General features: G+C 43.3%; 1 protein-coding gene across 1 annotated transcript; it reads left to right on the forward strand.

Moving 5' to 3' along the window:
• Nucleotides 1-15,072: 15,072 nt before the first annotated feature.
• On the forward strand, nt 15,073-24,437 carry ciartb (circadian associated repressor of transcription b). The gene is made up of 6 exons (XM_076733762.1): nt 15,073-15,240; nt 17,488-17,947; nt 18,419-18,494; nt 19,343-19,421; nt 21,262-21,388; nt 22,793-24,437. Exons 2-6 carry the CDS (start codon nt 17,528-17,530, stop codon nt 23,183-23,185), a joined length of 1,095 nt encoding a protein of 364 aa, XP_076589877.1. The 5' UTR covers nt 15,073-15,240; nt 17,488-17,527; the 3' UTR covers nt 23,186-24,437.
• The last annotated feature ends 1,409 nt before the right edge of the window (nt 24,438-25,846 follow it).

Here is a 25,846-nt window from a genome sequence, read left to right on the forward strand (position 1 = left end):
TTTCGGTACGATCTAATAATTCCAAATTTGATTTCCCTGTGGTTCTTAGCTAACTTGTTTTGGCCCGAGGCACACACGGAAAAGGAGGCAAGAGCACACAGAAGTGGGGCTACTGCTCCCCTGTGAGCCAGCGGATGGGTCTATTTGTGGAGCTATTTCTGTTTCCGTCTGTCAGAGCATCCACAAAGGCTGCCGAGCTCCGGCCAGAGCGCATGTGAGGGAGTAACTGGAGCACTACAGGGGAAGACAGTGAAGACACTGGTGATTCTCTTTGGCTGGGCTTCAGGCAAGGACAGAATCAAACGCAGTGCAGAGATGTGAAGGAGCAAACTGAGCTGATATCGTACGCCGTGTGCTGTTTGCTTGTGCCCCATGTGGCCTGGTAATTAGACAGGCAGTACGAAGGCCCTCTGTGTCGGCTGTCGATCACAGCATCTACAGAGAGGCTGCGTACTTGGACCAGGCTGCCTATCCAACTGGTCGCACTCTGCAGGGGATGTAGGAGGACAGCCAGCCTCCTCTGACGTTTGCATGGATGGAGGACAGAGCAGCAGATGACATGTGCAAATAGGAGTGGGAGGCTGAATGAAGCACGCTCGTGAGTCACAGCATGGGCACATGAGCGCACTACTTATAATGACAAGCTTTCAACTTGAATTCATCATGCGTTCACTCTTTTGCTGTCACCACTCAAATTGCAGGGAGAACATTGATGGAGAGGATTAGAAACCCAGAGAGCAGTAATGGGTTTCTAACCTTGGAGAGCACAGCAGCATCAGGCTGTTTTTTTTTTTCTTTTAAGCAGAAGTAGCTGTGAAAGTCTGCTTACAATTATTTGTTCTTGTAAGGTGACTGTCTGACTACGATTAATGTCCAGACCTCTAAACCTGGATGTGAACTGATGGAATCTCCACTGTTATAACAAGCTTTGGTTTAGCCCTGCTCAGCCAGATCATGCCATCAGACAGTCATTATCATGGCTCTGGTCGCGCTTAGCGGTGGAAGAAGTATTCAGAGCCTTTACTTAGCACAAGTAGTAATATAATAATGCAAAAACAGGAGTCCTGCAATCAAAATCATGCAGTTATCAGTGAGGTAGAGCTGACTGGGACTGTTTTATATTGTGTCTGGTAGATTAACCTGCAAGCTCTTCAATCTTATGAAGCCATTTCTGTCATTACTAAAGTCTTATTTTGCAGAGCAGTCAGAATATTTCAAACTGCTTTTAAGCACCATTTTATTCTAATTATGAAAATGTTCATTGACATTGATTACAGGCTGAAATATCCCAACTAAACTGGAAGACACTACACTTTGTTTGCTATTTATAAGAAAATGAAGATTGCCCTCTGAACTGTCGAGGAGTAGAAGTAAGAAGCAGCATAAGATGGAAATACTCAAGTGAAGCACAAATACCTCAACACTGGACTCAAGTACAGTTACTTTTCACCACTGGTCATCATCACTGAATAACAGAGCAACCTGACACATCTCTGTAGTGAACTCTGGGCCCTCTGACCTCATTCATGTGATTTCCCGGATGATATATGGCTCAGCTGTGACATTTCAGCCGGCTCTCCGACAACGTTTTAGAAAAAGAAGTCTCTGACAGGTCATGCGGCACCTCACATTTCACATTGTGTCTTGTTACATTATACTCTAAAGGTGATGCCAAAGGTCAGGTCAGGTGCAGTCAGAATAGCCAGGAGGTCTCTGTCGTCAATACCTTCCTGCAGAAGCTCAGTTCAATGAATGGGGACTTAGTTTTGCCCCAATTTCTGTAGCAGCCTATTATATTTCAATAATTGTTCACCAGTGACATGATGGAAATTGGAGTCACGTGTTAATAAAACTGGTAAAATTTAAGGCACTTAAAATTCCCTTGTGGCTTGACTGAAATTTGTGTAGACATTTGTGTCAACATTCAGTTGTTCCTCTAGCATAGAGTTACTCACTGGGTAAATTTAAGACATTACGTTCAATAAATAAATGTCATGCTATGCTAGTCATGCTGACAGGTGTTTATAACTTGAAGCCAAAGATTAATTAATGGGCTGACACGTAATTAAAGCCCCCTGACGAATCTGAACTACTAGCGTTGCATTAACATGGTGCCGTAGACTCCCAGGCTGCCGTGAAGCCCTGGTACACATCAGTTTTCAACAACGCTGCAGCCCTGACTGTAGCCACTAAACTGGATACTAATAGACACTGTTTTCATTTATGGCCACAAAGTGACCTTGGATTCAGAAACATTCATAACAAGTTTGCAACTTCATCCATATTAGAGGACATTTCTCTGGAGAGTTCAAGCATCTTAAATACTTTACTTGCAGTATGCTAATAAGCTAACTGTTTGTTAGTGAAGTTGAATATTATGATTCTAGCAGATGCTTGATAAGATGTTCATTCATTTTATCATCTTAAAAAAGTTAAGTTTGTAGTACTTTGGCATTTTTGGAAGTATGTTTCTTCACTTTTTGTTGAGTTAGATGAGAAGAATGGATACCACTTTCTGATTTAAGTCAGCTGGCTAGCTTTGATTGGCACAAACACTGGAAACAGGTAACAGCTCTGTCTGTTTGCTGGGCCTGCCTCTGTCCAAAGGTAACAAAACATTATATATCTTATTTGTTTAATCTGTGTAAAAATCCTTAGTTTTTCAGACAGAGAGCTGACAACAGCTCCAAGGGAGAAAATAGTTTGAGATACAACTTGAAGGCAGATTTTGTCACCATCACACTGAGCCATGCTAGCTTTTTCCACCTGTTCCAGTCTTTATGCTAAGCTATGCTAACTGGTTGCTAGTAGTAACTTTACAAATTTACAATCCACACAAGAGTGGCATCAATCTTCTCATCAACATACAGTAAATCAGTGACTGAGTATGTGACGAACAATTACCTGAACCTTTATCTGTATGTGTATGTGTGTCAGTTAAGTCACAGCCAAAGCAGGAAATGTCAGTCGGCCCACAGGCAGTTCAGTGCTCATGTTTTCATAAGAGGAACAGAAAAGCTCTGCTGAGGCCAAGGACAATGGGAGGTCACTGTGTGTTAAGCGGCAGCAAGTGCACATTCACTTTACTGCTCAAGTGTTTCCTAATCAGGTGCAAGAGACAAGTTGTTAAGACATGACGACATAATTTCTGGCATTCGTCTTTGGTGTGCTGACGCTCATTACTCCTAAATCAGTCACCCTAAAACTACACTTTGACATAAATCTGAAAAATGAGAGGCCTTCAAATCAAAATAAGATTGGATCATTTTAGATTTGTTTATTAGTCTTTGTTATGTGGAAACAGTGAGTTCTGAATCCAAATTTCCATTCAGAAATGCACACTAATCATTGCTCTTAAAAAATATTTGGGTTGCTAATACAAACACACTTCTGCACGTGGCTCCAAACATACATTTTACAAGCACGCACACACACTCACACACACACAAATGTACAGAAACCCGCTGACCTCCTGAAAGCCCATCCCCCGCTCTCTTTCTCTCTTTGCTAAGAAATACCAGCTCCTCGGCTCCTGGGCTCAGCCATCTGTGACACCCTGAACCTACTGACCTTGTGGAAAAGTAGACCTGTTAAATTAGCCTAAAACATTTGGCTGAAACCTGAGGATCAGTTGTCAGACTCAATGCGCTTGGCTGTGTTTTAAAGCTGTTTCTCCTTCATTCACGCCCATTAGCCGCCATGTGTCTGAGAGGTATGCACCATTACGTAAAAAGCAAAATTTATGCTCATTTCCATTACATCATGTACCCTCCTTACATAATTATATGTTTTCTTCTGTCTGCTGCTGGTAGACCATTATTTAAATATTCAACATACTGCTGTTGTCCATGGCTAAAATGACTTTTACTACACATACTAAACTGTGTATTGTTACTTCACCATTGCAGACACGGATATTTATCTCAAGGGAAGTTGAGAGACTGTATGTGGAAAAAATAACCCACAGTTTCACTACACGGTCACGTTTTATTGACTAAATGAAATACCACAGAGAGGATGGGCTTAGCGGTGGTGAACTTTAGCCAACACAGGATGAAATCATGAGTAGAAGCAGATTCACATGCGCAAAAAATATATAAGGAAATTTTAGTGCTTTATGGGTACAGACAACATGTCATTTAAAAGTCCCAGAGTTTACAGCAAATGAGGATTTAGTGCTGGATAAATGGTTGTAATGTTGAGCGTCCTTGACTGGCTTAGTTTGTGGCCGTGCATAATTAGCAGTGTGACCATTAAACTGTTTAACCAGGATCCTGCTGAGCTGAGCTCCAACCAGTGCTGCGTGCATTCAGACTCCTTGGAAAGTTAATGGGCCACGGGGGAGGTTTGAGCTAAAATTAGGTAACTTAGTTTCATCCTGACTACCAGATTTGTCAAAGTCCACAGAATCCCCCACACCCCCTCCACCAACGCCTCCATCCCCCGCTGTCACCACTGCTCTTTAGGCTGTTGGCAGATTCATTTGCGCTTGACCTAGTTAATGTCTCTGGAGAGATGGAGGAGTAAACACACGCAACTGCTTCTCTGCAGAAAATCTGGAATTTTCCACACTTCACACACCCAGTTCACAGGGCGGGCTAGTGTCCACAAAGGGGAAGGGGGGGGGGGGGGGCATTTTTGGAAGACAATCAGCTTATACAGCTTGATAAAACTTCAACATTATACCAGGCCAGATCGTAGTGAGGTCACCACTTTTATTTGATTAAATACCTCCCCGGCCTCCAGATGTTCTGTCCTGGTGATATTTCAGATTTTATTTGATTTAAACCAATCTTGCAGGTTTGTCCTTGGTGGTTTCCTGTACATCATTTACTGTTTAAGGCCTCCCTTTTTGTACCAAAATCCACTCAAAATGAAGTGCTATTAAGTTTTAAGAAGTAAGTTTTAATCCAGATGACTCTTCAGAGATCTCCCTTTCTGGTACTCCCTTTAATACATGTCTGAAGATGTACTATAAACAGGTTGTAAGCAGATAAAAACTTAAACCCCTTTCACACCGGACAAAAAAGCCACTGACACCTACCAACATTGGTTTTGGGAAAGGGAAAGGGCACTATCAGCATTCGTTTCCGGGTCAAGTGATTTTGCAGTAGTCTCCAGCTCCAATGGACAGTGATGGAAACATGACACCTGTGGGGGAAATGCTCATTTTCTCCCCTTTTCCAGCGCGATGCTATGATGTGCGTTGAAGTTCCAGATATTGCCAGATAAATAGCCTCGAACATTATTTATTGTTTTTTAATAGTCTTTGTGAACAATGCGTGACGGCGATGTTCTTCCTGTTTTCCTGTTCATGACGTCGAACGTGACACGCAGAAAAAAACTATTTTTAGCAGGTTTTCCTGCGTTGAAAAAACCTGCGTATATGCACTAACTGTGGTGTAAAAGTGGTATTAGTGGTTTATGTGTGCAATGGTCAGTGTAGTAAGAGGCTGAATGGGTGTAAAACATCCACAAAATCATTTGCTGTCTGAAATAAGCATTAGCTTTGTCGTACTTTCCCCTGAACTCAAGCGTTGTTAAATCCTGTCCTCTTGTTTTAGTGCCTTCCTTTATCTTCTTTCTGAATAAAGTACGCATTTTTACCGCTGGTTGCCGGAGAACAGGCGCTTCAATGCATCATGACAGGAAAAGCACTGGTGTAGTTGATCAAATTAATGGTGGCTGCATTCCCATAAGATGTGGTTGGTCCAAGGTCCTGATGTTGTGCATGCTGTCACACGGTCATGGCTGACTATGACACTTATTGGAGTCACTGTTACTGTTGTAGTAGGAAATGTCATAGTAGGAAAAGCACAGGTGTTACTTATAACAAATGGTAGCATCATTTGTTTTATTATTTATACCTTTGCTTTTGTCAAAAGGTCTTCTGTGTAAAAGGTCCATTTGAGTTAGTCTGTCTCTGTGTCTAAAATCACCCTCTCATTTACTCATTCACTGCTTCATACACAGAAAAAGACTCTATAATGAGCAGTAAATTGAGATTTTGGAAACATAAATCATCAATTATGGCATCTATAATGGGATACATTAATATGAATATTAATGGATTTGCCTGAGGAAGGACTGTAGTTGGATGAAATGTCGCTAATAAATTAGAGGAAGCTGTGATTCCTGTGTGCAGGTTCTCCTCATATTGCAATTTTAATTATCTTTTTATATCCGTCTGAGGTTTTGTTGAGCACTTCACTGGTCTAATGTCTTAAAACACCTCATTTCTGAAGTCACAAGACCTTTTGTGTCCGAAATATGGGAAAACTGGCCTAAAAATGTAATATCTATCTAATTTAAATGTGTATAAATAGCAGAAAAAATGTCTTTTTATTATCACATTAGCCATGATGCCAATGGCAGCAGAAAGTGTTTTCTGACTCATCCAGCCAGCCTTTTTCTTGACTGCGGCTGCTTCTTGAAGCACATACTGTATTGACAGAAAAAGAAATCCTGTTGCACACCGCCGCTCACGTCATATTCAGGCTCCTCATCGGCCTCGTGGCTTCTTTATTTAACAACATAAGATTCACACTGCCCAGCATTTTTAAAGTTAAGTTGTACAAAATGTACCCGGAAGAGGTTACAGCGCAAAAGGCTGTGAATCATGGTTTCCTTTGCGTGCTGGAATCAAATGCGTATGAAAGACATAGAGCAGGGGCTTTATTCTCTGAGGTTATCATGCTAAAGATCATATGGAGGAAGGATGCGGCTGTTTGCACGTGTGTACTTGTGGGCGAGATGGGATGACACAAGAAGAGAGATTGGGGGGGGTGGCAAACGGGCTGAGGTGACTGACTGGAAGATCACCAAAGGAATTAAGGAAGGCAGTGTAAAAATGTGAGAAAGGGCAGTGAGGGGGCAGGAACAGGATTAGTGCACTGTATGTAGAGTGATAGAAGGTGTGTGTGTGTGTGTGTGTGTGTGAGAGAGAGAGAGAGAGAGAGATAAAGTTGGGGGCAGGGGAGTGAGAGAGAGAGTGTCACGTGTATGCCAGAATAAGCACAGAGCTGCACCGGGGCGATCTCTGGACACAGTAGCAGCAGCAAGTCAGACCCTCAGTCCCTCAGGTCCCTCATGCTCCTTCCACATGTACTTTCTGTAGCAACCACACTTTGACACCTGTCCTCCCCCTCGCCTTATCTAACCTCACCCCCAGGCGTTTCTCTCGCTCTCCAGCTCCCAGCACAAATCAGAACCATTTTATTGTAATAGTTCAGCCTTATTCCCACTCCGCCGGTAAACATTTGAAGGTTTGGACTGACTTTGCCTCTGCATACTCAGTGCGCATGCTCTTATGCAGCGTTGCTGTTAATGTATGTTGCCGATGTTTGAAAACCATTATATGTATGACCTGGCTAATTTCAGGTCACACAGAAGAGCAGGCCCGGTAGGTGCCCTTTGGCTGACTATTCAGTCATCACTTAAACTGCCATCTCGGTCTTTCTGTTTTAAATGAAGTGATGGAGGAGAAGCTAACTCCTCTCTGTGGCCTCGGCTGAATCCCAGCACCGCTCCTCAGATGAAGGCTGGAGAGATGCCAGGTACTTTTTTCACTTTGAAAGGTTGGGATGACATCCAAACAAAAGAGCTGTGGTCCTAATGTGGGCCTCACAATGTTATGCAAGTCTATGACTGCAGCAGCAGCAGCAGCATGATAAAAAAAAAAAAATAAAGCCCACGTTGAAGCTTTTCTGTTCCTATTGGTAAGGAAAGCAGAAACCTCACACCTGGGGCAGGGCCAAGGACACGTGCTAGCCACAAACAACCCCCGCTATTAAAGATTGGTTCTGGATGGAAATTTCTGAGGACTCTTTAACCGCACTGTAAAGTAACTCTGAATGGGTGACTAATGCGTGTGTGCTACTCAGCTACAGCGCTGAGGTGTGACTGTATGAAGCTTGTCAAGGTGAAACTGCACTCTGACATTCTGCCTCCTGGACAAGGGCACCGTGCCCCCCGCCAGCGCGCACAGCAGCCCCTGACAAACATCATTAGTGAAATTCAGCATAGCACTGAACATTAGTGGTTCCACTAATGACAAAGAATATAACGTACGGATGAAGATCTCATTTTAAATGACACGATCAGATGCTCCAGTATAGTTCTGTTCTGCCGAATTACATGATGTTCAGTTTAAAATAACAGCGAAATTTGCTTTCACAAATTGCTTTTCACAACTTTGCTTTTAAGGAAAACGTTTGCTTCTCGTGTGAGAGTTCGCTGCTTTTCAGAATCAGAATCACAATCAGAATCAGAAAAAGCGTTATTGCCAAGAATGCTTTTACACATACGAGGAATTTTTTCTGGTGAAATTGGTGCATGACACATCTACTAAAATATGACACATCTACTAAAATAAGAGCATAAAAATAACAATTTAAATATATATACAGAAGTCTGTTATTGTTAGAAACACAGTACTGTTTTCTTCGTCTTAACAGTGTAACAAATTGAATATCTTTGGAGTTTAGGTAGTTAGTTGGACAAAACAAGACATTTGATGACTTCACTTTGGACTCTAGGATGGCCACTGTCAAAACATTTTCTACTGTTTTCTGGTGTTTTATAGGCTAAACGACTAATCAATCAATCAAGGAAATAATCTGCAGATTAACTGATTGCGAAATTACCGGTTTACACTGCACAGCAGCTGTTCTATGTGTGTTTGTAGTGCTTATTGCTTTGAACTGTAGCAGAGTTTCTCTTTAAGTTCCACTGTTTATGATTTAGTGGCTTTAGCATCAGCGCTGCAGACTGCAACCACCCGAATACCCCTCACCTCACCCTCCCCTATGATGACCTCAAAAAACATGAAAAACTCGACAGGCCTGCTTGAAAACCAGAGTCTGGTCTGTCTGGTCTGGGCTACTGTAGAAATATATCAGTGCAGTATGGTGACCCCATGGAAGAGGGTCCAGTCCCAGTGTAGTTGTGAGGGCATGATCCTAAGGTAACAAAAACACAACAACTCTCAGTTTAAGTTGATTATACACAACGAAAACAGAATTTTATTAGATTATATTCCATTTCTGTCGATAGGTCCCACTAAATCCTACACACTGGCCTTTCAAGCAGATGACGAGGAACCAGGAGGTGACAAAAATAACAGAGAATAAAAAAACATCAACAATTGATCATGTGATGATTTTTGAGACTTTTACTCACATTCCTTTTTTAGACTTTATTTCCAAAACTAACAAGCCCCTGCCTGAAAAAGTGGGGGGAAAAAACTGCCAGATTACACAACAAAGCACTTTGCATGGCTTTGCATGATTTTGGGGTATCGTGATTCATGAGGCAATTATTCATGAAACTGATCTGACGGATTGAAGTAACATAGACAGAATAAATAAAACCTTCCAGGACATCTTTGGCTAGCCTGTGTGTTTGAGATGTACAATAGCCCGAAAGCAATGGTTCTATCATTTCCAAAAAAAAAAAAAAAAAAAAAAAAAAACATCCTCTGAATGTACACGTCTGTGATGCTGTCAGAGCAGACTTGTGATGAAGTTTGGGGTCAAAACTCTGCAATGAAAGCGCAATGATCATCAGCTCCTCTCCAAGTGAGGTTGGATGGTTGCCTACTAAGAAATTATCAGCCCATATTGCATCACTTCTAGATAGGATCTCACACTAAAACACCCACATAATGATCCCATAAAAGTGCTAGCAGAGGGAGCGTGGGCAGTTCTACATTGGACATAGATTTGGCGGCTAGCCTGTTGTCAGAAATCTCAAAAGCTCTCCATGGGAAGCATCAAGTAAAGACTTGATCAGCCTCACAAGAACTGTCTGTATCATGTCTGCATGTAATGACTACCCCATTATCTGTTATCACACCACATGATCACAACCCTCAGATGAATCTCAAATGACAGAAAAGTGTGAATAGAGCAGTCAGTGCCTGCGTGAGGTTCACTTTTTTGACTCCTGTGTTTTTTTTAGTCTCAGAAATCCTCTTATGTAATCCTAACCTTCACATTAAGATTACATTATACTGCTACTAGCTCGAAATGTTACATCACCTGAAATCAATATTAACACATTTGCTGATGGTAAAGCAGCAAAAAGCTGCAATAACTATGAATCACAAGAGAGTTCAGCCAATCTTAAAAGGCCCTTTTGAAGTGGAAACCAATACTGAAAAACCAGAGTCCGCGAAATACGTGTTGGCCCAAGTTCCAGCCGAGTGAAGGAATTATTCAATGTGCTGCGAAGGCAATGCTTGTGGTGAGCTCACAGTCCTCTGCATCATGCGTAGACCTCCTCATCTGTGTGAGGAGAGCGCAGGCTGGAGCACTTACATAACCCAGTTAAAATATACCCCAGTCACATGTAACGTTCAGCCCTGCAGATAGATATCCCACTGTCGCTTGAGCTGCTCTGGCAGCCGTTCAGACATTAGAGAGAGTAAAAACACACACACACACATGCACACACACACACACACACACAGCCACAAAAGATTTGACAGTGACTCGCTGCCAGACATTCTCAACTGCCTGCATGTGAACTTTGTGTGGAAAATAGTCAGGGTGCGTTCTCTCTGAGTGAAGCGCATGTGACTGAGTGGAGTTGGACCGGGAAGAAGCCACAAAGGGAGAGGGAGGGTACATGACGGGGTGCCGGAAGTCCAGCCCTTTAAAGTCACAAAAATGCACCCAGTATCACTTCTCCTCTGACTACATAACCTCTAACACCAACTCTAAATGCGATTGGCTGAGCCTTGGCACACACAACTGGCACTCCCCCCCCCACACACACACACACACACTGCTGCAGCGTGCCCACGTTACGTGCAGTCACATTTCTGCTGTGTGGGAGGGGTTAACTCACCAAAACTAGCATTTACTGTAACAGGATGACATATCTGGAGGAGTGAGCTGCACTAAGTGAGAAGTGGAAGACACGTTTTCTTACCAAGATTAACAAGCGTTACAGTGGCCAGACACAGTCAAGCTCTACCCAAATTATGCAAGAAACACACGTTTAGGTTCTTTCAGGTTTTTTTTGTCAGTCATGTGGAACGTATGTGGGGAATGTTATGAAACAAGTGCAAGCAGCAGACTGCTGTTTCAGCCCTCTTTGCGGTGACAAAACCAGGTATTTTTAATGAGATCTCTGGACATTTTCCAGCCACGTTTGCAGCCATAAAACGGGTATTTTTAACAAGAAGTCGGGTCATTTTCCAGCCGTGACACCAGCTGGGTATTTAAAGTTAAATCATGATGTTTGTTGCACCCATAGTTAACCAGGCTTTAACCACAGCATTGTCACAACACAGAAGGGAAAACTGAAACCTAAAGAAATCTAAACTTTGAATGTAAAGAAAGGTACATTTCAGCATATCCCTGGTTTGTAGCAGCGTGCAAATCCAGCTGTTATTCTGGTGATTGGGTTGGCATTTGAGTTGCTTTCTTCGCTGAAAACCTTTAGATCTACAGAGCTACAAAGTTGTGTTTCAACAAGACTGATGAGTGCAGTAAGGTTTCAATCCTTTGTAGAGGCTGACATGCTCAATTTATTTCAAAAGACAAGCAGCTGGTCCAAGGCCTTAAACTTTACAGGAAAAATGATGTAATCTTGGTTTTCCGAATTGCTGCAAGGGCTGAATATTCTGCACCAGCATCAATTGTGCCCAGCCAGTGCGTGTGTCTTTAAGGTCTGATCCACACTGCCATGGCTCGCATGTTTGTGTTTACGTTTGTGTGCCTTGCAGTGGCTTTACTTGTTGTTAACACAGTTATGAACATTCCAGTCGGTCTTCTGCTTCCTCTGACCTCAAACCAAAACCTGTGCTTTGGTAACACTCCGGCTATTAGTGGTGAGCAGTTATAATGTGAACAATGCTGTGGAAAGCCTGCCGATTGGTGTCCCAATTTAGAGACACGCTGCATGGTGTGCAGCTGTACAGCCTAGACACATACTTAGCTCACTTTTGGGGAAATTACATTGACTTACATTCATTTCCTGGAGTTTAACCCAACCATAACCACCACTTGCCTAGCCCTAACCTTTACCCCAACCTTAACCAATGACCCAATCAGCTGTTTTCTCAATGGGGACACTGCTTTTGTCACTAATGCACCTGTTGCCTCAGACCTCTTGAGTCTGAAATGTGTCCCAGAACGTAGCCTGTGACATATGAACATATGTCCCAAAGCCAGGGCAGGCCGAGCTGAGTCATATGCACAGCTCGCTGCAGTGGACACCTGCTGGTAAGACAGTCAGTAAGACGGTCCCTTGCCAACAGCACCCAAACACTCTTCACCCGTATCAGCTTGCAACATACTTGCAGGTAAGGACACGTTCTGTCACTATGCAGCACGCATGTGAGACGAGGGTCAGCTGAGGCTATCAGCTCCACACTCCAGCGAATGTTTTCAATGGCTAGCTATCGCATTAGACACGTCACCCTGACCTGAAAATGACAAACACATTCTACAATATCTGTAAATTGTACACACATGCACGAAGCCCTCAGCAGGCCAAACTTTCTCGTCCATGGGGGGGGGGGGGGGTGAGGTGAGGCACCGACGCTCCCCCACACACACGTGCTGCGTTTGCTAAGATGGATGGTTCAGGCAGATGTTCAGTGTATGCCCTATAATAAAGTAGGCGTGAGGCTCTGATTTGGCTTTTATGTTTTTATGAATGAGAGCGGGAGACATCCAGTCTCTGTGGGATACAGAATCAGCCAGCCTCTCTGACAAATTGAAAATCACAGTGCCAGTTTGTGTTGCGTGACTCATCTGGGATCCTGACAGGAGAATGCAAAGATAAAAGAGTTTCCCTTTGTGAGGCGATTTGCTGCTGTTTTTTTTTTTTTCTTTTTTTTATGTGGCTGACAAATTGCGGCGCAAGTGAATGGAGCCGGATTATTGTTAATACATAAACGTTCATGTAGATCACACAGAAGATTTACTGAAACATTCAGAACAATGTGCGGTTTAACAGGGAAACACTCTTTCACCAGAAGACATTTGAGTAGCTGTGCTAATCGCTCACTTACATAAATACAGACGCTGGTTTCTATACATTTCATACTGTGTTTACAGTTTACAGTACTTGTATGTGCTTTGATCCAAAAAAACATACAGATGTCTGTTTCCTGTGCTTTGAAGTGGATGTGATGTATTCCACAGTGACTGGGAAGCCATGGAGACAAAAAAGGGAAATGAGAGTTCGCTGGGAATCTGTAGGAAGCTCTCGGTCGTCACAAAGTCTGGGGTCACCAGAGGATCTGGGCCTGGGGAGCAGAACGACGGGAGACTGTTTATGGGATGTTTAAAAGATTGCAGCCGAGTTACAGGACAATTAAAACTCAACACGAGCGGCTCCCTGTGCCAGCAGGCGTGTCACCTCGACCGGCTTTATGGGTGCTCTGGTGTCTGCAGCGTGCATTCTTCACAGCAGGATGTGATTAAAGGCACGGCAGCAAAGAGTAAACCCACCATTAGGACAGTGGGCCGCCGGTGCCCTTGTCCTGCCCGCTCCTCACTTTGACAGCAGCACATAAAACAAAAAGTAGCCACATTCACTCCTCTATGATCACTTGACCGCAGAGTGCTCTTAGAATGGAGTCACCATGGCACAGGCTCGATATAGAAAGCACAGAAGACAGTCCAAGAAGTATAAGTCAGGCAGATTTGCACCCAGCTATTAAACCAGTGCAGCGTCTTTGGCTCTGTAAACATCTCCCACTATCTTTCTCCACATGTGACCTGTGCCGTCTGCAGGTAGAAGACAAGGAAATGTGATGTTTTACATTCAGTTTGTCCTCTTTGTCACTTGAGAGAGACGAGGAGCGGAGGAGTGGGTGTCTCCCACTCGCACGTGATCACGTTTCCTGCGAGAGGGTTCATGACTCACTGGCTCCAGGCTCAGGATCCTCGACTGGCCTCTGACAGAGTGCTCCTTAATCCCACCCTCTCAGGCAGTCAAACAGAGGTCCTGTGAGTCATGCCTTTACCATCAGTGTGGCCAAAAAGAAAAAAAAAAAAAAAAGAAGAAGATGCAGACTGAACACACTCTGCTTGTCAAATGCATCTTCAGTTACAGCCAGGGTTGTTTGTGAGATGATTTACTTATTTGGGTTTAAAGGCTGGAGCTTTTAAAGATGAGATGAGATAATATGAAATAATGACTAATTTGTTTGATGATAATTCAGCTTAATTTATCACTTACTCCAAACTAAAAGACCTCTCATGACTCATAAACATGCAAATTGAGGTTAATTAAAGCAACATATCCTGGAATTCAATTTTGAGACGTTTCACTAGAGGATTTCAATTTTATGCCACATTTTCAAAGGGAAATATTGTACTTTTTACTCAATTTATAAACAATATATTTCCCCCCTAAAAGCTATAATTAGTAGATACTTTGGAGAAAATTTTTACTTACAAAAACACACAACCTAGAAATTAGATTAAAGTACCAAAAAGTAAAGCAACTATAAGCTTGTTGCTCATATTAATGTACCAAAAATTACATGATGATATAACACTGACATGTTATATCACAGCCTTCCAAGTCAGTTTTTTTTTCTTTTCATACTTACAATACATTTTGTTGTTTGTGGAGTATTTCTATAGTCATGTATTCATACTTTTACTTAAATAGGTGATTTGAAAACTTCTCCCACCACTGCTCAGTGTAATTTATACTTGGGAGAATGACCAGCTCGCCAGACAAACATAAGTGTCCTTGAGCAAACTCTCAGGCCAACATGAATTATCGCAGTTGTTCCTGAAAAACTGCTGACTGTACCAGGCAGCTCCGCTTACTGACATGCCACAAGTCAGGCATCATCATCCGGATGATATAATGAGGAAGAATGCCTGCAGAATGACCAAAACTAGCCCCGGATTGACTTTTCGCCCAGCTGTTGAAATGAAACCGATCCGCGTGTCCACGTGTTTGTGTCATTTCCATATCATTTGCATATGTAAACCGGCCTCGCCTATCGCTCCGCAGCTGCTCGGTGAGAGGAAGCTGATTTGTCAGTCGCGGCCGTCTGAGGAGCGAATGGGAGAGGCGGTCCTCGCTAATCCCGCCCTCCCAGACACGTTGCCTTGGGAGAAGCAACACGGGCCGATCGCTGGCTGTACCGTCTCCCCGCTCACACGCCGCACGTCCAGCACATCAGCTGCACCCCGCCGACAGTCCTGCCGGATTTACCGCTCAGCAACGACTTTAAACCAGCAGCTCCATCCTGGGAAGGTACGTACCCTCAACAGCTGAACCACCGCTGCCACATGAAATTCACCCATCGTGTATGTGTGTGTGTTTGTGTTTGTTTGTGTGTGTGTGTCTGAGATGATTTTATTTTTAAAAAATCGTCCAGAGGAATTTGACGCAGACCTGGTGATCGCAAATAAGCAGTTATAAGTGGTGAAAGGTGGATTGATATGACCTGACAGATAAAGGCGTGATCATTATTCTGTCTGTCTTATGGTTTTATATAATGTAAGAGTGTATGCTGCCAAATTTACTATGACTGATGAGGAAGTCTATTGTGTCTGTTAGCCGACCTGGCATTAGAAAGACAGATCGGATCATTCAATGTATACTTTCTTATTTCCTCTTGGGATGTCTGATCTCTGGATGAGGGAATTATTCTCATATAATTCATAAAAAAAATCTATTTTTTTTAAAAACGAGAGTGTGTGAAGTGGAGGGCATCTTCTATTCATGTGCCCCACCTACACAGGTAGATGGAGACATGGAGATCATAAAGGCTGTCTGGTTGGAGTGTGTTTTATCAAAGAAATGTGTGTCAGGTAAAAACGTGTAACTAGAGGCTGTTATCAGCAGCACAGCACGACTTTGAATATCTGTCTGAAACGCTGAAAGACTGGAGGCCTACTGTATGCGGTGTGTTCAAGGGCCCGGGACAAGTGAACATTTGAGCAAGTGTTCACTTGTTTTATGGCAGAATTAAGTCAAACTAATGCTAATAAGAAGTCATGGCTCCCACTTTATATACCAGATCTTTGCATCTTTTAAGCTGTATTGAATATCATAAGGATCATAGTCACAGGAAGACCTCTTATTTAAAATATATCTAAATATATATGTATATCAAAGGGAGTTATACAGTTACATATTACGCATATTTAACTTTTTTGTGTTATGCTATAATTGTGTATTTAAATGACCATCTGGCATTGAATATTAAAACAGCAGGTACACATTAGTTTAATTAAATCTTCGTGGCCAGACATCTTGAATTTCGATATTGTACAATTCCCGCCTCCCTTTGGATGTAAACTACATTTTATCACAGCTGTTCCTCCGTTGTGTGATTGCCTGGCCACTGCGCAAACATTATCCATGCAAATCATTTTGTTTTGACTGAAACTGGTCAGCTGTGGCCTCTGCAACCCAGGAGCCATAATATAACCTGTAATCAGAAATATCCAAGTGTGTATTTATTTTTGTTTGTTTTGTTTGTGTTATGTTCGAGCTTGTAAAATCAGTGAATCCCTGCTCCACCCTTGTTTGTAACAATAAGATCAGAAGGTGGTCACCCTGAGACAAAGAGCTAGGGGGCAATTAACTCTTCCAGCCTCAAATTTCACAGGAGACAAGAGACATGCCAGGCGTTAACCACTCAAAAAAACGCCAAAAATAATCCCTATGCCCAAATTGCTGCTCTCACTTCCTTTTATCTACTAATCACAGAGGAACCATGTTGGAGAGATGCAAAGATCCCACAAGCAATTAAGCATCCGTGCAGAGCATTTGGCCAGAGGAGTTTTTATTCACGAGGCATGTTGTGAACAAATGGTGCCAGTCCCTTGTTTTGTAAAATCCCTTTTTTTTTGCTCTCCACAAGTGTCACTTGTGTTGATGGGAGGTCTGCAGACTGAGGTGCAGGTCGCCATGGTGGCAGACCCCAGCCCCCTTTGAATAAACAAGCTAACAATGTTTATGAATGACTGTGGCGGTAGCAGCTGGCAGGCCAGCTGATAGAGCCTGAATGGGGAAAATTAGCCAAGCTGGCGACTGCAAAATGTAAGAAATTTGCCCTTGTGTGACGTCACGATGTGGAGATTTACAATGGCTGCGGGAGACAAAGGTTTCAGGGCCTCGCAGGGTCACTGTGGACACCGGGCTGTTTGGTGTTTGCTTTTGATGGTGTTTACTGGCTCAGGTGTTGCTTCTGCAAAACAAACAGGTCATTGTGGTCTCAGCAACTGTGGTCTCGCTGCCACCATCTGCTCAGAGTGCTCTGTTGTGTCTCTGCATTTATTCACTCCTGCCCGGTTGGAGGTGCAGTTGTTTTTTTTTTTAATCCAGACTAACCTGCAGTGTTTGCTCAAGGACACTTCAATAGGGAAATTTCTCTGCTGCTGCATATAAGCTTGTCATTTCTAACTACTGTTTCTCATTTCCATCACTGTGCTGCTGTTATGCCCTTTGTGTGTTGTTGGATTTTAGTAACCTCGACTCTCTGTCTGTCAGGTCAGTGATGGTCAGTGCTAGTTAGAGCCTGCAGCCGAGGATGTCTGCTACAGATTCGGACAACTCCATTGACTGGCTGGCAAGTGACTATGAGGACAATGAGAGCGAACAGGAGTTTGACTGTACCAGAAAGCAGAGCCAGACAGAGGCTCCGGCTTCCCCCAACACCCCGCCACACCTGGGCCCGTCTGACAGCAGCTGCCGCCGGAGCAGCGAGGTGAAGGAGGGCGACAGTAACTGGAGCGAGGTCAGGGAGACCTCCAGTCGGGGATCTCCCCCCGTCTGCACAGAGACATGGGACAGCACCATTGGACTGTATAAAAGGCAACAAGGAGAAAAAACGAATGGCAAAGACAGTCAGCAAGCACTGAAGAGACCTCGCAGCTCCACGGAGGAGGAGTGCAGGGAATGGCAGCTCATTTCCAACGCGTCGGAGAAAAACCAAAATCTCAGCCGTAAGGTGAGCACCTCCGTGACTTATGTCTGTTTCCCACACCAGGCGGTTACCAACGTCAGCAAAACTAGAACGCGCCCTATATCACCGAGATCGATTCCCCTGCTGGTTTTACAGGGTGTCTCATGCATGGCACTTCCAGTAAAGATGATCCTCTGTAAGCACAATTAGTCATGTTTTCTAAGGAGCTCGTCAGTCTATCATAAATCAAACTCGGTGAATCAACGCAACAGTAGGGGGAGTTGACAGGTTATCTAAATCACGTTGAGCAGCTTTGCGATCCACTTTGCTGCTGTAATTCTGGAAATTTCCCCACTGTGGGACTAATAAAGGAATGTCTTATCTTATCTTATCTTATCTTATCTTATCTTATATGAAAGGGAACAGCGATGTGAGGAAGCCAGTTTGATATCATCTTTTCAAAAGGGGTTTTGAACACATGTTGCCACATACAAATTTATCTTTTCTCATTTTCAGTGCATGGAGCTCCAATGCTACATTCATCCGCTGTCATCTATCTTGAATGGCCTTCGTTCAGGGAGATACAGAGAACGTAAGTCAGTCATTTGATATCTTTTAAAAATCTTAGTAGATTCATACAGTTTAACACGACCAAGTCTTATTTATTTCTGCACCTCTGTCTCTATACACTGACTTCATGCTAGGGAGCTAGCATGCTAAAGTCTTGCTTAATGCATGGTCCATCTGGACGTTTGCATTGTCACATGCAGCTCTACACGGTGATGTCTATACGGTTAGAGTGCTTGTCTGTCTCTCTCTTTCTGCTTCTGTCTTCTTTCTGTCTTCTGTCTCAGAGACAAACAATAGACTTTGTAGACAGCATGCTACCCTTTATGGAATATGTGTCCCTGAGATTTGAGAGCGAGATGTTTGAGACATGTATTATTGTAGAACTGTCAAGTAACCACAAGAATTTCCTGTGTGTGTGTGTGTGCATGTATCTTTTATAATGGAGCTCATTTTGGATAAAGGTTCGATTAGGAATGATACGGTTCAAAAATGTACCTTTTTAAGAGTTAAAAAGCACATTTGAATGCTTTTTTTTGAGAGTTGCGAACAAGCAATGTCACACTTCCTTGTAAGTTAGCAGCTTGGCAGAGGTGAATGAGAACATACTGTACCACAGTGTCTGCTAAAGCAGCTGTGAGTCGTCTGATAGGCATTATAAGGGTCTCTGGAAGGTCGCATCGTGTTCAGACAGGCTCTGAAAACTGCTTAATTTGGAATCTTTGTCAAACCCAGACCTTGTGTGACCCAACACTTCCTGGCCACAGAGGCAGGGAGTCCGTTCACATTTCACACAACCCGTATGCTGCACCGACTCAGCCCTGCAGTCAGCTCAGTTCATACGGCTCATGGTACAATTTTCTTCTTTTCCAGGACTCAGCAGTTTCCAGGAGAGCGTGGCCATGGACAGGATCCAGAGGATCATGGGTGTCCTGCAGAACCCCTGCATGGGGTGAGTGTCCTCAATGTGGCCCACATACTGTTATACATGGAGCAATGGGCTCAACCATCTTATAATATTCAGTGTAGCTCCAAACGTATTTTGAGGCATATGCACAGTATGCATTATTCCAGCCTTTGTTGACTTGTACTGAAATCGAAAACCTCTGTTGCTTCAGAGCTTCCTCCAATCTGGCCAGAATCACAACAATACATTCAAACCCTAGCATAGAATTAAAAGAGCTAGAAATGGTGCTTTGCTGTCTGTGGGTCAAGAAGTGGTCTCCAACCTGTCTGTGACACATGGCTCACAGCAGGTTGTCCTGCAAAGAGCTGCTACCCCCACACATTCAGGATAAATTTACTGCAGGGACGGCTGGCCCTCACTGTCGCTGGGCATCTTGTTAAAAATGTATCAGGCTCCACTGTGGGAGCAGCACACTTGTGTCTGCTTGATTAGCTCTCCACTGGCCAGACGGTATAATGGAGTATGATATCACCCCTTTTAAGCTGAAAGGCTCGGTTCCTGATATACGATCATTTCTAAATGCCTTGATGTTACATTTGTTTTACATTACTGAATACCTTGACATGGCATTAAATTGCCTGCCATTCACTGGCTGTTAAGCATCTGATTTTCAGTATTTAAGCAGAAGGCTTAAACGTGGTTGAAATCAACATCACGATATCAAGAAGAACATTTTCTGATAAAAATGTGTTCTGCAATGTCTAAAATTTATGAAACATTACATATAAATTGACATTTTGTAAAGCAAAAACATCCATAACCACTTGGCTAGCTAGCTAGTTTTGATTTTCGTCTCCTTTAGATTTGGACTAGTTGTGCAACTAACAATGTCCTTTAATGATTAATCTCTGGGAATTCATTAATTTAGTCCATACAATGTCTAACCAAACAATAAAAATCATTTTAACACAAGCTTATAGAATTATCGCTCATTCGGATTATATCAAAACGATATGATCACACTGAAAGTCTGCACATGAAAAGGCCGCTTTGTGTATCATTTTCAAGCTCGCCTCGCTGGGCAGCTTTGCATCAAGGTACACTGATATAAGATTAAGTGCTGCTGAGCTTGGCACAGACTAATTGGAGCCCTCACCCACCAGCTGCTGCCTTCATGTGGGAGACAAAGAGTGGGTGTGGCAGCCTCCCCACAGACAGCCGGGGCAGAGGCTGGAAGGTGGACTAAACACCCCCCCCACACACACACACTACTCCGTCACTCCCTGTGCCTGCTCTGTGTTGCCAGCTGGCAGCCCCTGCAGCAACACAATGGTAGATAGGATCAAAGTGACTTTTTTAGCAGTCACTGTTGCGGATAATCTTTCACATGAATTTAACATGCTCTGAATGGAGTATAGCAGGAAGGTGCTGATCATATGACACGGGCTAATCCCTACCCACCATCTGGTTTTGACGGGTAGGAGTTGCTGGGACGCCGCTCTCTGCTGCCCACCTCCAACGAGAACTGCGTCACGACGACTAGTTTATTTTCACTATGACGATGTTGGAGATCGCTGCGGCTTTGGTGTTTATATTTAGAGGCGAGCAGAACTATTATACATCAGGCCACGTGTGAGCTGGAAACATGTGACAAATGTGCTTAAGATAATTTTCCTCCCTCACACATGGGCTACAGGCTTTGCTAAGTGAGTCTAAGTGTTCACTTGGTTTTGTGTATTTCCTGTGTGAGCTTGATGGAGAGATAAGACTTCAAAAAAAGAGGTTGGTGAGATTTTTGGTTGATTACTCAGATTCATGTCTAACAGGCTCTCTTTCTCTCTCCATCTTTCTTTTCTCTCCACCTTTCTTTCTTTCCCTTTTCCAGGGAGAAATACATTAATATCATTCTTAAAATGGAGGACATGCTGAAGAGCTGGTTCCCCAATGTAAAACTCCAAAACCAACTTGCTGTCACCCAGACAGAGGAAGCCGTTCCTACCAAGAAACCGAAGGTAAAGTTGAAAAAAAAAAAAAGAAGAAAAGCAGAACTGTTGTGTAAGAGTTAGACAAGGCCTGCTGCCAAGAACAAATGGTGACGACGCAGTGACAGAGGGACTAAAATATCTATTATTATTTAATCACAGGTCTGGGACTGTGGAAGGGAGGATTAAAAGCTATTTTTACTGAGGTATTACTGCAGTCTCAGGTTCACTAAGAACAATGACAGAGGAGAAAAGGTAATTTTGGAGGGGTGTCCCTAAGGGGATAAGAAAGGTTAGAATACTGTGGTACATTCCTTTGCATTTAATTAGCGCAGATTTATTTCTGTGGCTAATCTTGACACACCCTCTGATAAACTCGAATTTCATGTACCATTTTTCAGTCACCACTCAAAAAAGATGAGTGGACGAGTGGATGAGTTTAACCTAACAGGTTAAACTGTGAGTTAAAGCTTCACAGTAACTTTAAAGCTGCTATAATCAATATGTTTATATTAGCAATGGATGAAATGAGTGTTTATAATGTGAATGGGGTCACTTATAGTGGAGAATTATCACCCGGTTGCCATTCCCAACTGTGATTTAAACACAGCAGGCAGCTGTTTTCAGTGATCGAGCTCCGAAAAAACTAGTGTGCACTTCCTGCCCAGCACCAAACAGCAGACAGGTTATGTCAGCGACTAGCTGGTGAACATCAAAAATACAGTTAATCCACTGGGTCTTGACACCGTCTGATGGTGGGAGCAGATGGTTTCTCAAGTTGGTTCTTGCAGCCAGCAACAGAGAAATTGGCTGCTTTGCTCATAACGTTACCCTCCACATTTTGTATAGCAAAGGCAGACAGTAAGATGGGCAGGACGGTCACTTTAGGTGGAGGATGGTCACCAAGCTGGAGGTCACGCTGTTTTACGTCATGACGTAGACAAGTAATGGAGGAAAAGGCTGGTGTACCGACAAGTCAGTTCAGGAGCAGTGTAGAAAAAAAACACAATATGACCTCTTTAAATTCCCTGGTTGGCCAAAAAACACATTTCCAATAATTGCTAATGTTCTGTTCTGCTCTGTCTGTGGACTGCATAAATAGGCTAGCTGTTTGCTAACAAATTAGCCTTTTTAAATGGTGAAAATATACCGGTGTTGTGTTTAAAGGTTAAAGGTTTAAAACCAGAATGTGTACAATCTTATGTTATATATTTCATCTTATTCTGATGGCATACTCACTGTAAACTGGTGCAGGTTATATGCTCTTGCTTTTTGCCTGTTCGTCTTAATGTTCGCAGGTCAGACATTAACTCTGGGGGGCGCCAAATATAGACATTTTCAAACCCATCTCATGGTGGTACAGTTTTTATTGATCAATGAATAATAAACTACTAAATACGTGAAATTAAAATGTGTGTCTTTATTTCCAAACAGCTATCTCCAGTGACCACCGCTGCAGCCATGAGCCCCGTCACCATCAGTGATCCTCCAGCCGGCGTCAAAGCCCTGAGAGTCACCGACCTCACTCCTCCTGGAGCCTACTCTGCTAGTAACCTGAAATGGCTCCACACTTCACCCATCTGCTCCCCTACAGCAGAGCAGCCCCAGACTGGCCCCCGGCACTTGCTGTCCCCCAGAGTCAGAGACCTAACGCAGGACAACGCTGTGTCCTCCAGCACAGACAGCCACACTAAGACAGACTCTGTGCCCAGAGGCCCTCCGCCGGGTAAAATCAACGCGCCCTGTCTAGAGAGGCTCTTAAAGTCAACAGAAAGCATCATCACCCGCAAGGGGACGGGCGGTTTGATGGACAGCAGCTGGTCCTAGTCCACACAGAGGGCTGGGTGTCCAGCTGTAAGCACTGCACAGCCCAGCTTAGCCTTGCCCACCCTGCCAGGAGCCAGTCAGCTCGCTTAGCCCATTCCAGCCTTCAGGGGAGACGGGAGCCTTCATAAGGGACATCACAGATTCCTCTTTAACGTGGAAGGAGTGTCGACGGACATGCTGTACGCTCTACGTGGGGAATGTGCCCTCTCTGACATGACAAGTGTCTGCTTTAGTTCCCTTTTGTTGACTTATCTTTGTTTTTTTTTTGTTTTTTTTGGTTGCACTCTTGAATAGCGTGTGTGAGAGTGGGACGATTTCACATGCCGAGGTCACCGGAGCGAGTGATTTCACAACTGAATGGTTCCCACTGGCTTGTAGATGCAATAATACAGTTTGAGTATCTGTGAAACTGCCATTATGCCTGAAAGGGAAAGAATTGCAGGAGCAGTCTGTGCTGGAAGGGAGTATTTCAGATATCCAGACATGTCAGTGGTCTACATATTGTTGTGCTGAAAATGTGGGTGAAATGTGATGTTTTTTTTTCTCCCCCCGACCCCCCCCGCCCCCAGTCCCCTCATGACTCCACTCTTAAGTTTATTGATGTGACTGTTACTCATTTGTATACTTTATAAATAAGTCTTTTGGTACAACTGTTCTACCTCAGTGGGCACCACGTCACAGTTAGTGAGTAGGAATGTGAACGCTACGCTCTTGAGTCTGGACACCTCACCAGATCTGCAGTGAGCCAAACGGCCTCTGACAGCGAGGTCTGCAGTACGAGTCGTTCTGCTTGTACAAACAGAGGATGCTCTCTCCATGGGGACGCTCTCGTGGCCTGACTGGTGCCATTGTAAAGAATGTCAACTGCAGATTTCTTTTTTTGAGTCTCCCAGTAGAAGGCAAACAGTGCCTGTATCATCAAGCTGTGCCTGTACGCCGGTTTGATAAAGAGAGAGAACCGTTCAGAATACCTGCTCCTCTGTGGGATGTACAAATCAGGAATTCTCACTCTCCTGCCATTTTCCTGTATCGAGTAAATTATTCAGATCTTGCCAACTACTTTCTGTGGTGGAGTAGAACAATTCTGTTATTTTGCCACAGAACTGGACAGTGTGTTAGACCAGCAGAGAGGGACAAGGTATTTCTCTGTGTAAATCTTACAGAAAGGTTGTCAATTTACCCTGAAAAAGTGGCCTTTATAGTGTGAAATTTTATACTTTCAAAATAAATGTGGTTATCTTTGTTTGATGCAAAATGGCTTCAGATTGTTTTATTGTGAACTTTCTTAATGCAGGCTGGTAGAAGTCACCTTAAATGCAGAGACTCAGCAATTGCTCAAAGAGGTTCATTCTTCTTGTTGTTTTTCTTAAGTCTCCCCAAAAGGAGCTTTAATGTTCGAAGCATTTTCCATCTTGAATCTCTTTCTTCTGTTGTTCACCTTTATTCCTGGTGTAATATTCAGAACCACTTTGCAGTAAAACAAAAAGGCTTATATTAAAGGGTGAGACACAAGGGGAAAGCCCACGTGTCAGCAAAAGGAATCTGTGAAATAACCCTTTTTAAGTCTCAACCAAGCTCAATTAAGCATCAAAGAAGCCAAAGAAAGATTGTTATCTGATTTATATCACAGTTAGACCAATTAGAGGGTGCGTCAACCGGGAACACTCAAAGGGAGCTCACTTCCTGACGGAATAATAAGATTTATTGTCTGTAAGGCAGGATGTAATTTTCAGCACTTCAGTCCTGCTGTACAGACAAAGTGAATGTTCTGCTTTCACAGTGGTGCAGTGAAATGTACCAGCTCAGTATCACTTCATGTTTCTCAGAAAGCGTTGTGGGAAGGGATGGTTTAGTTTTGGTTTTAGTTTTTTTTGACGTACATTCGCTGATCTGCTTTCACATACCTGCAGAAAAAACAGACAGCAGGGTTAAAGCTGTGAGACCTGCCTTTACGGCACAGACGGTGACAAACTCACGAAAAAGACGATGAGCAGGCTGCCGCAGACAGTGAAAACATTTGGATTGTGCCACATTACCTTCCAGTGGTGGTTAAATGTACTTTTTAAAGTTCTCAGTGATATTAGACCCAATTTTCTTTTCCTACTGCTTGGAGCTGCACCCTGTACACTGTAAACCTACACTGCCAATAGACGCGCCGCTTTTCTGCCAACTAGTTAAATACAACCTGTCACCAAATCTAAAACTGAATACTGCCATCTATAGGCGAACAGGTGAACACCCTGCATTCATCCTCGGTTGCTCTGCAAACAGAATCTCTTAAGTTTTACCCTTCATGGACTCGATTATGTTACGCATTAGCACTGCGGTTAACACAGCACACCATGAAGGCAGTTTTCTTCTTCTCCTTACTCTCATTTGGAAAATACACATTCTTGAAAACAGCGTTATAGTCATGCTCTTGAGTCACATTTATTTGTTCAAGCCAGCCTTGGTGAGTTTGAACATTTTTGTGAAACCACTCTGATGCCCCAACTGTGGATTGTGTTTCAGTCATCTTATGCCAGACCCATTTTGTTCTGTTTCAGGAAGAACGTGGTGTATTCACAGAGGGTGAAAACAGTTTGTGGGAGTAATGCAGCCTGGAAAACAATCTGTCAGGAAATTAAGGAGATTAAAAATAGTTGAGTCTCCATTATTTTT

Source organism: Chaetodon auriga, chromosome 6, assembly GCF_051107435.1.
Source record: "Chaetodon auriga isolate fChaAug3 chromosome 6, fChaAug3.hap1, whole genome shotgun sequence".
NCBI classification, from domain to species: Eukaryota; Metazoa; Chordata; class Actinopteri; order Chaetodontiformes; family Chaetodontidae; genus Chaetodon; species Chaetodon auriga.